This window comes from Lupinus angustifolius, chromosome LG13 (assembly GCF_001865875.1).
Source record: "Lupinus angustifolius cultivar Tanjil chromosome LG13, LupAngTanjil_v1.0, whole genome shotgun sequence".
Lineage (NCBI taxonomy): Eukaryota > Viridiplantae > Streptophyta > Magnoliopsida > Fabales > Fabaceae > Lupinus > Lupinus angustifolius.
This window is the reverse complement of record NC_032021.1, coordinates 8,878,901-8,892,554: the sequence shown is the minus strand read 5'-3', so window position 1 is coordinate 8,892,554 and position 13,654 is coordinate 8,878,901. Positions and strand designations below refer to the sequence as shown.

Here is a 13,654-nt window from a genome sequence, read left to right as displayed (position 1 = left end):
TCGTTTTCTCTAGACACTTCTCGCTCAAGCGAGAGCTGTCTTGCTCAAGCGAGAAGAGTATGATTATCATTTTAATTACTTTTCTCAAGGAAAATATTTCTCATTTATATCATATGTTTTTAAACCTTGAATTTATTAATTATCACACACATATCATTCCCATAATAATCATTAAACACTATAATTCAATAGTAAACACGGTATTTGCATATATAAACATAACATAAATCGGTATAAGAAATATTGTTGTACTTAATCTAAACAAACACGCAATTGATTAAGTACAAGCTTTCTTAATACCCAAGGCAACTCCAAACTTGTGAGAGAGTTTGGGCTACCGGATCGAAACTCTCCACTGTTTTCGATCCCAATGCATTTTAATTTATCGAATGGTGTTCCTTCATGGATAACTACCACAATACTTGATATTTTTAGCTATCCTAAACATACAACTTAAGAAAGTATCCGTACAAAATCCATGCACACAAATATTTGATTAAGTACGGGTTTTCTTAATACACAAATATAACTCCAAACTTTTGAGATAGTTTAGGAGATCCGGGTGTCATATTCGAACACCATTATGTCACGATGTATTCTCCCTCACTTGAGTGTGTCGGGTCGCTAGGTTCTCTATTTGCAGGTGAGCTTACTTGATCTGATCTCCTCTCGAACTCTTCATTACGCCAAAATAACATTAATTANATGAATTTAATTGCTTTCGTCCATCTGATTCAAGGTTGAATATCCTTGAATCATCATTTGTCATTGAAAGTCTTACAATCAAATAACACTTTTTAAAGTAAGATTTTCAATAAAACTTATACCGGAATTATGTCGTAATCCATGGATATACACCAGGCTAGTTCCCAAGAAAGAGAGATGGGTATACCCTTAAATACCAAGTCTTTTATTAGACAGAACCTTTCTAGACATGTATTCTCACTTCATTACATTTTTCCGATAGTTCATAAATCTTATTTTTTTTGTAAGTAAAACATTTTTACTAAAACTAACTTTTTAAAATAAGATCATTAAGCTAGACTTATCATTTTTAAAGTTAGTCAATTTAAACAAAATCAATATTTTTTAAGTAAATCTTATCATTTTAAAATAAGTTCACTTAACTAAGATTCAACATTTTTTAATCATTTTATCATCTAAGACTTCATAACACTTTAAGTTTATAAAGTCAAGACTTTTAGGTAAATCTCTTTATTTCAAGTATACTACTAAAATAAATTTTCATGAACATCTTAACACCTCCTAATTTTTTACGAAAAAACCTCAAGAGTTAGTAAGTGTTATTTTCATAGTCATGAAAAAGAATGACTTTTAATTTAATATTTTACATTAAACATCTTTTAGTTATTCTTACCACTTTAAAGTAAGTCAACTAATGGTTTAGATCTACTTACTAATTCAAACCTCTGATTTCATTAGAATTGATGGCTAGGATGTGGGTAAGTTTAAACTTACTCTTAGAATAAATTGATCTCTCCTCATATATATATATATATATACTAATCAATAAAAGAAGTGAAGAGTATTATTCTTCTCTCTCTTCACCTCTTTTTCCTTTATCTTCATCTTTCTTCCTTAGAGAAAGAAGCTCAAGATTCTTGTGAATCTTTCTTATAGGAATGGTTATTTACTCCTCCTTATTTTTGGAGCATAAAACTCCAACCCTATGTTACCTAGTATAATAGATTACATTTTTTTTTTATGAAAGTTTAACTATCCATTAACCTTGTCACTTATTACAAGTAAATACTTACTGCCGATTAATCTACCCTCAACATTTTCTTCCATATCTGGACATGCTCTATTATCAAACACAACTATTTCAACAAGTGCAATTTAACATTAATTGATCATTCAATGACTATCATTAAACACAAAATTTGATGCTAAAACTAGCAACATTTATAACTCACCGATCATTTTGAATATGCAATGACATCTAGTACATTTGAAATTGAAGCAATAAATGTTACATCTCTCCATACCTTATATAGTTATATGTAGAGGGATACATTTGGAGTTTTCAATTCATTACCTATGACTTCCTTATTGGATCTAAACACAAGATTACCCACCTCAATCAATGATTTCATGATCAAAACCCCATCTATGTTACATTATGGTTTGAATGACTTGAAGAAGAATAGTTTAATTTGTCACTCTTGACTTTAAAGAGTTTTGGGTTTGGACCAACAATTTTGCAAGCATTCGGACTTTAACATTGGGTATCCATGGAAACACTGTTTCACAAATATTTTATCTTCTGTTACTTCCTAGTCTATACAACATTGGAATTAGTTGATTCAATTCTCAAACAATTCCCATGCTTGCATTTTTTCCCAATCCTCTCGAACACCATTTTTTCAAAGAGTGGTGGACTTCTCTTGTTTATATATTTATATATATATAAGCCACACTGAATATATCAACAATAATCCCTATCATATCACCTGAAAGGAGCACTCACACTCTTATTTTAACTGTAGCATGTTGGAGAGAGCCTTGTTTAAGTATTTAACCTTTATGTAAGCAACTAATATTGTTCAAATTCCTAGCCCGAAGAACGTATCCATGTAAGATTAAAGATTTGATATTATAGAAGTTTTGTCTCTTAAAGCAAAAAAAAACATCGAGAGTTAATTTATGAATAATTCATTTCTGTGTAAATTGTTATTATGAATGAAAAGGAAATTGATTTCATTAAAATACTATGTGCAAATAAAAAATGAATATTTTATTCTATTAAATAGATTATTTTCTAGCCCAATTTGAATCTGTTGGATGTAGATATTGATATTTTATATGTGTGTGATATTATTAAGAAACCTAACCTCAAACCTTATTTTTTAGGTGGAGAATTACGGGTGTTCACGTTCGGTTTAGATCCATTTTTCGGAAAACTTATTGAACTAAATATATAATTAACTTATATTTTGGTCTGGTCCATTTCATTTATATTAAGATATCGGGTCGGAACTAATCCAAATATAATATGTGGTTTTAATTTACTTTTATAAAAGATTGAAAAACTACATGTACACTTCAAAAATCATAAACATGATTAAAATATTAAGTCTAATACACTTTAAAATAATAGCTTTAGATGCATTCATATGAATATTGTAACAACTTTCTCACAAACTATTTACTCATGAATTTAAAATATGTGCACTGACACTGTCAACATATTATCCACCGTTGATTTGTATTATTTGTGTTTGAGTCAATGATGGTTAACAAATCAATGGTGAATGATTTACTGACAGTGTAAAAAACTCTTACATTACCAATGTATACATATTACATACATAATATCACAAATCTATAACTTTATTTCTACCATCATATTAATATAAACAAATAAATAACTATTGTATTAATTTAAAAATGAATATATCAAAGACAATAACTTAATTAGCGTAATGTATTATATTCATAACAAGTTGTTCATATTAAAAAAATAAAGAAATAGTTAGATATACTAACAATTTGACATTAATTTATTCATTTAATGTGATCATATTGTATATCACAAGAAATCAAATATAATAACTTAATTAATTCAACAGAAGAAATATCATTTCTATATTGTAAAAATATATTACTTAGTGAATACATATTTTTAATCATATGAAATGAACATTGTTAAATCTACCATATGACTAATTGATACTTGAATTTGCATTTTAGCTTGTTTCATAACGTTATTGAACTAAAGTGTTAAACCCTTAAATGCATAACTTTATATAGAGTTGAAATCTACTTCCTCCAAGAATATGTTTTTTAAACTTACTGTTCATCATAGCTATTAATTCTATGAACATCTAATAATCTAGATCTACTAACTAATTCAAACCATTGGATTCCCTATAATTGATGGCTAGAATGAAAAGTAAAATTAAAAAACATAGTCTTGGAGTAAGTGGATCTCTCCTCCTTTATTTATGTGTCTTCCTAATAAGCCAAATTAATATGCTCTGATTTGGATCAGTCTTGTATCGGTCTGGTTCCTAGAATTGGATCCATAAACCGAGCCTCACCAATAGATTTTTAATAAGTCAATCCAACACAATTCAATCACATATGATTTTTCCATTTTCGATTTACACCAGTCTGAAATTAAACACCTATATGGGGAATTTGAATAACAACGAGGCGAATATGGCTGAGGTTTTGTTTACCTAACCTCAAACTTGATCCTAAAAGCAATTGGACCGAAAAAAAGAATAGAGTAAATTACACTGAGACCCCCTGAGTTTTAGAGAAAAACATAAACCAGTTCTCACTTTTCTACACCTACACAAACCTCCCTAATTTTCATACTTTCATTACATGACCACCCCTGCATGAGAAATACGTGTATTTTTTTGAATAAAAAATAGAGTTAATTACACTGACACCCCTGAGTTTTAGTGAAATTACACAAAGCACCCCTCACTTTTTTACACCTACACAAACCTCCCATAGTTTTTATATTTTCATTAAACTGACTACCCCTGCATGAGAAATAAGTTTAATCTTTTAAACAAAAAATGTTATAAATGCAACTTAGTTAAACAAAACATAATGTATTATGAAGAAAAATCTAAATAATATAAAAATTAATGTATATTTATTATTTTTGGTTACAAATGTATCAACAATTCTAAAGATATATTATTTAAATCGCTCTTATATTATATCATAACGAACCAAAAATAATAAAAATGTATCGACTAATATATTATTTGGACTTTTCTCCACAATATACCATGTTTTGTTTAACTTAATTGCATTTATCACATTTTTTATTCAAAAAATACACTTTTTTCCCATGCAGGGGTAGTCAGTGTAATGAAAGTATGAAAATTAGGGGGTTTATGTAGGTGTAGAAGAGTGAGGGGTGATTTATGTAATTTCTCTAAAACTCAGGGGGTGTCAGTGTAATTTACTCTAAAAATATGATAAATGCAATTAAGTTAAACAAAACATGATATATTGTGGAGAAAAGTCCAAATAATATATTAGTCGATACCTCTTTATTATTTTTGGTTCATTACGATATAGTATAAGAGCAATTTAAACAATATCTCTTTAGAATTGTTGATACATTTTGTAACCAAAAATAATAAAGATACATTGATTTGTATATTATTTGGATTTTTCTTTACAATATATCATGTTTTGTTTAACTTAGTTGCATTTATCACATTTTTTGTTTAAAAGATTACATTTATTTCTTATGTAGGTGTGATTTGTGTAAGTGTAAAAAAATAAGAATAATTTGTCTAATTTCACTAAAACTCAGAGTTGTTAGTGTGCCCGATTTTAGTATCATATGTACTAAACATGACCCCAAAATGAGTATTTGAAATCGGAAAATTCCCAAACCAAAGTACATGCCAAAATATATTTTCCCATTAAAATCAGATTAAGTTTGAGTAAGTACAAGATTTCATGTTAGGTTGCGTCCAAATTTTCACTTACACCAAGGGCGCCAAAACTCTCACAAAATTTATATCTTCCGCCAATGCTGAAAAAAATCCCCCACAACACTTGAAAATTCCCCCACACCGTTTTGGGCATACATTACTTCTTTTCATCTCTCAATAGAAACTTTCATTGGCGAAAAAGGAAGGAAATTGAATGCAAAATATGGGTTCAGCTTCTCTCATCGATTCATCTGAACCCTCCATCGGTTCGGAATCAGGTGTATATAAATAAACCCTTTTTTCGCCCTACTTTTCTACTTGTCTTTGAGTTGCTGTAGTTTTCTTCACCAGGTATATCAAAGTGGATTTTTATTTTTGTTTTTTTGATCTAATTGCATGCATGGTTTTTCAGTGTAGTTCTAGATCAATGACTGCACAATCATCTGGTCTTTTCGGATACCCATTTTTGTTTTGTTTAATTTTATGTGTTAAAAATTTGATCTTGGGTCTTTTTATTTTGGAGGGTAGGTTGAATTTGATGTCATAAGTAGATGAAAGATTTCAAAATTACAGTGTGATCTTGGATGTATTATTTAAGAATTAAATCCGTATCTGATATTTTCTCCTTTCAGATACACATTTATGTTTTGTAGAGATTCTTGGGTTAAAGTTTTGATTTTGGGGTTTTGCTTTAATCAATTACTACTGAGGTTCTAGCTTGTGTTCCTTTCGAAGCCACATTAGCTTTTGACCTTGGAGGCCCTTTTGCCTCTTCTAAAGTTTGAATTGGAATTGTCATGGTTGGAGTTGACAACATAACAAATAATTATCCAATCATAAATATGCTAATTCATGGTTGATCTAGGTTTTGAAACATTATCTCATGAACTTGAAGCATGATCTGCCACCTTTTACATTTTTAATAATTTTTTTGCATGTGTAATTTGAACAAAATTTCTCTGAACTGACATTGTTTGAAAAGTGAATTTGCTAATGTTTATCTATCCCTAAATCATTTAGTAGATTAAGATTGCAATGTAATTTGATTATATTAAGGGTAGATAAATCCTCACTGTTCACTATATTTACAAACTCACTTTGGGGTAGTTTTTTGCAATGGTTTTTTGTGTTGTGTGATTCTGTTTATTGATATCTTGGCACTTACAGACACTTGATTGTTTTTACCACTTTGGGTTTCATATAGCTGAAGTGTTATATGTTATATTCATTGTGTTGTTAAGTGGATTGGCTCCCATTGTTTCTTTCTATTGGCTTCCCTTGCGGATATTGAGGACTGAGATCATTCGTTAAATAACTAATAAGGTGTTCATCCTGTTTTAAGGTCTTAGATTTTCAATTTCTAGTTTTGTAGGTGCTCATAAATGCAATAGGCATATTACAAGATACTAGTACCTCCTTCTCTCCACTCCCTCAATCAATTCCCCATAAATGTACTCTGATGAGTAGCGTTTAGAATCTATATGATTTCCTTTTATAGTGAAAAGGGCAAAACCCAAGAAAGAAGAGAAACAAATACTTGTTCTTTTTGGAATTTTATTTGATGTTTGTGTATTCGGTTTACATCCTGATACATATCAATGTAGGTAGGGCTCATTTTAGCTAATTAAGATTGACTGCATGTTTGCAATTAATTTGTATGCCTACATAAGAATTTGCATGTCGTTATTGTTTATATCATTTTCTGTTAATCATTTTCTGTTATTTTTTTCGTAGAAAAGTTTCCTGATTGTAGTTGATGCTTACTCCACCTCCTAAGTTATGATCAAATCTAAATAACTTTGGCCACTTTTTAATTTTTTGTTTGATAATGTGTGAAAGCCTGTTTTCTTGTTCTTTTTGTCCTTCCATTTTACAGCCCTAATGGGTGACTAATGCTTATAAACCTCCCTTTTTCAGTCTAATGCCTATCTTTATAATGCTTATCTTGATTTCCTTATCAAATTCATATATTTAAAAAAATTCTGTCTTATTCTGTTAACCTTCCAAAATAGGTGTTAAAAACAGCGAAGACGAGAAGAAAACTGTAGATTGTAAATCTGAAGAGGAAATTATGGCCCGGGGTAAACAAAAGAAGCGAAGCTTGCCAGAACAAAGTGAGCAACCAACTGGTACTCGCAAAATGCCAAAGCGAGCTGCAGCAAGTAAAAATCTGAAGGAGAAATCTTTTTCCATACCTGAGAAATCTTGTCTTATTGAGACAAAGAATGATCGAGTTGTAGATGAAGAACTCCTAGCTATCCGCCTGACTTCTGAACAGGATGATGGTCGTCCAAATAGAAGACTTACGGACTTTATTCTTCATGATGAGAATGGTACGCCACAGCCTCTTGAGGTGCTTGAAGTTAATGACTTGTATATCACTGGAGTTATATTGCCTCTCGAAGGAAGTGCAGATAAGAAAAAAGAAAAAGAGAAAGGAATTAGATGTGGAGGCTTTGGTCGCATTGAGACATGGGATATATCAGGCTATGAAGAGGGCTCTCCAGTGATATGGCTTTCTACAGATGTTGCTGATTATGACTGCTTGAAACCAGCCCCCGGTTACAAAAAAATTTATGATCATTTCTTTGAAAAGGCTCGAGCATGTATAGAAGTATACAAAAAACTTGCAAAGTCTGCTGGTGGGGATCCTGATTTAAGCATCGATGAGTTACTTGCTGGCATAGCACGATCTATGATTGGTAGTAAGTCCTTTTCTGGAACTACATCTGTAAAGGATTTTGTTATTTCTCAGGGTCAGTTTATTTATAAGCAGCTCATAGGTTTAGACATGACTTCCAAGACAAATGACAAGATGTTTGCAGATATTCCTGCTCTTGTTGCTCTTAAAGATGAGAGTAGGAAACAAGCAAACTATGTCCATGCAAAAGTAAAACCTTCAAATGGGAGTCTAAGAATTGATTCAGGAGTCGGAGATGAAGACAACAAGAATCAAATGAAGTCCATTACTGAAGAAGTTGCTGAGGAAGATGAGGATGCAAAGTTGGCAAGGCTCTTGCAGGAAGAAGAGCATTGGCGATCTATAAAGCCAAAGAAAAACCCCAGAACAGCCTCTTCATCTAAAAAATACTATATCAAAATTGATGAAGATGAGATTGCAAATGATTACCCACTCCCTCTCTATTATAAAACTTCTCTTCAGGAAACAGATGAATTTATAGTTTTTGATAATGACTATGATGTGTATGACATTGAAGATCTTCCTCGGAGCATGCTGCATAATTGGTCTTTGTACAACTCAGATGCTAGATTGATTTCATTGGAACTTCTTCCTATGAAATCTTGTTCAGATATTGATGTTACCATCTTTGGGTCAGGAGTAATGACTGCAGATGATGGAAGTGGGTTCAATCTAGATACCGATGCTGACCAATCTTCCTCCAATAGCTCAGGAGCACTTGTTGCTGATGGAATTCCAATTTATCTGAGTGCCATAAAGGAATGGATGATCGAATTTGGTTCATCTATGATTTTCATATCAATCCGCACTGACATGGCATGGTATGATTCCTCTTGCCTAAACTAAATGCTTTTATTTGTGTGTCTCAAATAAGATGCCACTTAATTATTGCAAGTAAATTAGGTTAGCTGTCATGGACTGATTTGGTCTCATGGGATCTTTGAATTTTTTACACATCAATCTTGGAATTATTTTACAAGCCTATATGTTAATGTTGTGAAAACATGGTCTATTTTTATTCCTTTCAGGTATAGACTTGGGAAACCATCAAAACAGTATGCTCCTTGGTATGACACAGTGCTGAAAACTGCAAGGCTAGCTATTGACATTATCGCCTTGTTGAAAGAGCAGAGCCGAGTATCTCGACTTTCTTTTGGAGATGTCATCAAGAAAGTATCTGAGTTGACTCCGAAAGATAAATCTTACATTTCTTCTGATCCATTGTCTGTTGAGAGGTATATTGTTGTCCATGGACAGATTGTTCTGCAGTTGTTTGCAGAATATCCTGATGACACAATCCGAAAGTCTCCATTTGTCACTGGTCTTATGAGCCAAATGGAAGCACGGCACCATACTAAATGGCTAGTGAAGAAGAAGAAAGTTGTACCTAAGAGTGAACCAAATTTAAATCCTAGGGCAGCAGTGGCTTCTATAGTGTCCAAAAGGAAAGCCATGCAAGCTACAACAACGAAGCTGATCAATAGAATCTGGGGAGAGTATTATTCTAACCACATGCCAGAGGATTCCAAAGAGGGGGCTGCTAGTGAAGTAAAAGATGAGGATGAAGTTGAAGAACAGGAGGAAAATGAAGATGAGGATATTGAAGAGACATTATGTTTGGAGGGAACCCAAAAGCCACATTCTGCTTCCAAACAAATCAAAACATTTTCTGCTGACAGAGAAATAAGATGGGGTGGGGATCCTGAGGGGAAGACCAGTTCTGGTTATCTTCTTTATAAAGAGGCAATCATTCATGGGGACGTTATATCTGTGGGAGGATCTGTGTTAGTAGAAGTTGATGAATCTGATGAACTTCCTGATATTTATTATGTGGAATATATGTTTGAAGCAAAGGGTGGAAAGAAAATGTTTCACGGTAGGATGATGCAGCATGGATGTAACACTGTTCTTGGCAACACCGCCAATGAGAGAGAAGTCTTTCTGACCAATGAGTGCAGGGATCTGAGACTTGAGGATGTGAAGCAGGCAGCTATTGTAGACTTACGCAAAATGCCTTGGGGGCATCAGCACAGAAAGGATATTATTGCTTCTGATAAAACTGATAGGGCCAGAGCAGAAGATCGGAAGAAGAAAGGACTACCTACTGAATACTATTGTAAAAGCCTTTACTGGCCTGAAAGAGGTGCTTTCTTCAGCCTTCCATCTAATACTTTGGGTCTGGGGTCCGGCATTTGTCACTCTTGCAATTTAAAGGAAGCTGAAAGGGAGAAAGAAACCTTCAAAGTCAATTCATCTAAGTCTAGTTTCATATTAAATGGAACTGAATATTGTCTTCTTGATTATGTTTATGTTAGTCCGTTTGACTTTGATGAAAGAATAGAACAAGGAACTCACAAGAGTGGGAGGAATGTGGGGTTGAAAGCTTATGTTGTTTGTCAATTGATGGAGATTATTGTCAAGACGGAAATAAAACAAGCCGAAATAAAATCCACACAGGTCAAAGTCAGAAAGTTTTTTAGACCCGAAGATATATCAAATGAGAAGGCATATTGCTCCGATGTTCAAGAGGTAACTTTATAATTGAATTTGCATACAAACAGACAGGAGATATATTACAAAAGATACACACCTTCAGATAAGGAGATGTTCTACTTTTTGTATCTTGTCTGTGTATATTTTTATATTAACTTATATTTCATGATTTATAATTTTAGGTATATTATAGTAATGAAACACATGTAATCTCCGTACAATCCATAGAAGGGAAATGTGAGGTCAGAAAGAAGAATGATGTCCCTGCATGCCGGGCCTCTGGGCTCTTTCAAAATGTATTTTTCTGTGAGCACTTGTATGATCCTGCCACTGGGTCACTTAGAAAGGTATTCATATAAATCTGCAAAAGCATCAGGATTTTATAATGTATTTAGATTTTATGCTTTCTATTTTATGACTTATTTACATCTATCCTCCTCATACCCCACTAAGTGGGTTGAGCTCCCTTTCTTATATTTTATTGTATGACCTATTTGGACTCATTTTATTAATTTATTAGATTTTAGATGTTATTATTTTTTGTGATGGTTGCATTTTATGACTTTCAATAATTAATGACCTTGTTCTCCCTATTGCTTAACAGTTGCCAGCTCATATCAAGGTAAAATATTCAAGTGCACAAACAGGTGATGTTGCAGCTATAAAGAGAAAAGGGAAGATTAAAGAGGGAGAAAGCGTTCCAGAGCCTGAGAAGGAAATGAAGACATTGGATGAAAAATGCTTAGCAACCTTAGACATTTTTGCAGGTTGTGGTGGTTTATCAGAGGGGCTGCAGCAGTCAGGTAATCTTAGCTATACTATTATAGCCATAATAGCTGTATCGACTATTAATACAGAATATAACTTGTGTGTTACTGCTTGAGTGCTTTCAGGAATTGCAAATACTAAATGGGCAATAGAATATGAAGAACCAGCTGGGGATGCATTTAGAGCTAACCATCCTGAAGCACTGGTGTTTGTTAACAACTGCAATGTTATTCTTAGGTAAATGACGTCATTGAGACATAACCTTGTCCCCAAGCTTTAAAAGAGTAGAATCCGTTTTAAGTGACTCATTTGCATTATATTGTAGGGCCGTGATGGAGAAATGTGGGGACACAGATGACTGTATTTCAACTTCGGAGGCCTCAGAGTTGGCTGCAAAACTCGATGAGAAGGATATAAATAATTTACCCATGCCTGGGCAAGTTGATTTCATTAATGGAGGACCTCCTTGCCAGGTCTGTTGACTATTTGACCCTGTTTTTATTCAAGTTATTTTGATAACAATGTTCTAGGGTAATTATTGAATAGTTTTGTTCCAGGGTTTCTCTGGGATGAATAGGTTCAACCAAAGCAGTTGGAGTAAAGTCCAGTGTGAGATGATATTAGCATTCCTATCCTTTGCCGATTACTTTCGGCCAAGGTATTTCTTGCTAGAGAATGTACGGAACTTTGTATCCTTTAATAAAGGACAGACATTCAGGCTAACCTTGGCTTCACTCTTGGAGATGGGCTATCAGGTAAAATTACATCACTGCATCTTTTTACCTGAGTAATTGCTCCTTAGAGCTGATGAATAGAATCTTGAGGAACTAATGAATGCTGATTTGCTTGACCAAAAGGTGAGATTTGGCATCCTGGAAGCTGGAGCTTTTGGAGTTTCACAGTCTAGAAAAAGGGCATTCATATGGGCAGCTTCTCCGGAGGATGTGCTTCCTAAGTGGCCTGAGCCAATGCATGTGTTTTCCGCCCCACAGTTGAAAATCTCCTTATCTGAAGGTGTCCAGTATGCTGCTGTCCGCAGTACAGCAAATGGTGCCCCACTACGTGCTATAACTGTTCGTGATACCATTGGTGATCTCCCACCTGTGGGGAATGGTGCCTCAAAATCAAACATGGAGGTATTAAAATAGGAAGTGTTAAATTAATTTGCCTTAACTAATTTGAGTTGCCAATACAACTCTCTTGACTTGCTTTTGTTTAATGTTGCACAGTATGGACATGAGCCTGCCTCATGGTTCCAGAGGAATATTCGAGGGGATATGGCTGTTCTGACGGATCATATCTCGAAGGAGATGAACGAGCTAAACTTGATTAGATGCCAGAGGATCCCAAAGAGGCCAGGTGCTGATTGGCGTGATCTCCCAGAAGAAAAGGTAAAAATAAATTCTTGTGGTTCTTTAATGAAACATTATTTTACAATTTAACTAATTTGTCATATCTAATAAAAATGTAGATCACATTGTCTAATGGACAAGTTGTTGATTTGATACCATGGTGCTTGCCAAACACTGCTAAGCGGCATAATCAATGGAAGGGACTCTTTGGTAGGTTGGATTGGGAAGGGAACTTCCCAACTTCCATTACAGATCCTCAACCAATGGGGAAGGTTGGAATGTGCTTCCATCCTGACCAAGATAGAATTCTTACTGTTCGTGAGTGTGCCAGATCTCAAGTAAGTTTGAAGATTGATTTCTGTTATTTCCGAATTACTATCGAGTATTCAGATAAAGCATTTTGTAGACAGTTAAAAAACCATTCTAACTGCATCTTTTTTATCTGGAATTGCAGGGTTTCCCTGATAGCTATCAATTTTCCGGTAACATCATACACAAGCACAGGCAGATTGGGAATGCTGTTCCTCCTCCTTTGGCATTTGCGTTGGGAAGAAAGCTGAAGGAAGCAGTGGAAAGTAAGAGCTCCAATTAGATGGATCATACAGCATATGGTTATCATATTTATTATAGGGATTGAATTGATTTATTATATGGTTACAATGAGTCATTGTAGATAGTCAACATCCATTGGTCATTGGTGGAGTTTATTGTTATTGAATGGATAATGTCAAACTCTTTTGGTTGTTATAATTGAGACCAATAATAGATACAATTATATATTATATATGAAACTGGCAGTTTCTTTTTATATTGCTCTCTCTTTTGCCAATGACATTTGGAGCAAAACTAAGCTTTCCCTCAACCATCTATCCTATGCTCTATTTAATTTATAAAACAGAAGGTTG

The 13,654-nt window shown here is 33.6% G+C and overlaps 1 protein-coding gene across 2 annotated transcripts; it reads left to right on the top strand.

Annotated features, from left to right (window-relative positions):
- On the top strand, nt 5,483-13,559 carry LOC109325508 (DNA (cytosine-5)-methyltransferase 1-like). Of its 2 annotated transcripts, none has more exons than XM_019557920.1 (12): nt 5,483-5,713; nt 7,448-8,957; nt 9,165-10,665; nt 10,812-10,976; nt 11,234-11,432; nt 11,523-11,634; nt 11,723-11,870; nt 11,955-12,152; nt 12,255-12,533; nt 12,627-12,788; nt 12,869-13,087; nt 13,204-13,559. In XM_019557920.1, exons 1-12 carry the CDS (start codon nt 5,650-5,652, stop codon nt 13,339-13,341), a joined length of 4,695 nt encoding a protein of 1,564 aa, XP_019413465.1. In that variant the 5' UTR covers nt 5,483-5,649; the 3' UTR covers nt 13,342-13,559. The 2 variants fall into 2 exon arrangements, with proteins under 2 accessions (XP_019413465.1, XP_019413466.1); XM_019557921.1 differs by lacking the exon at nt 5,483-5,713 and adding an exon at nt 5,767-5,786.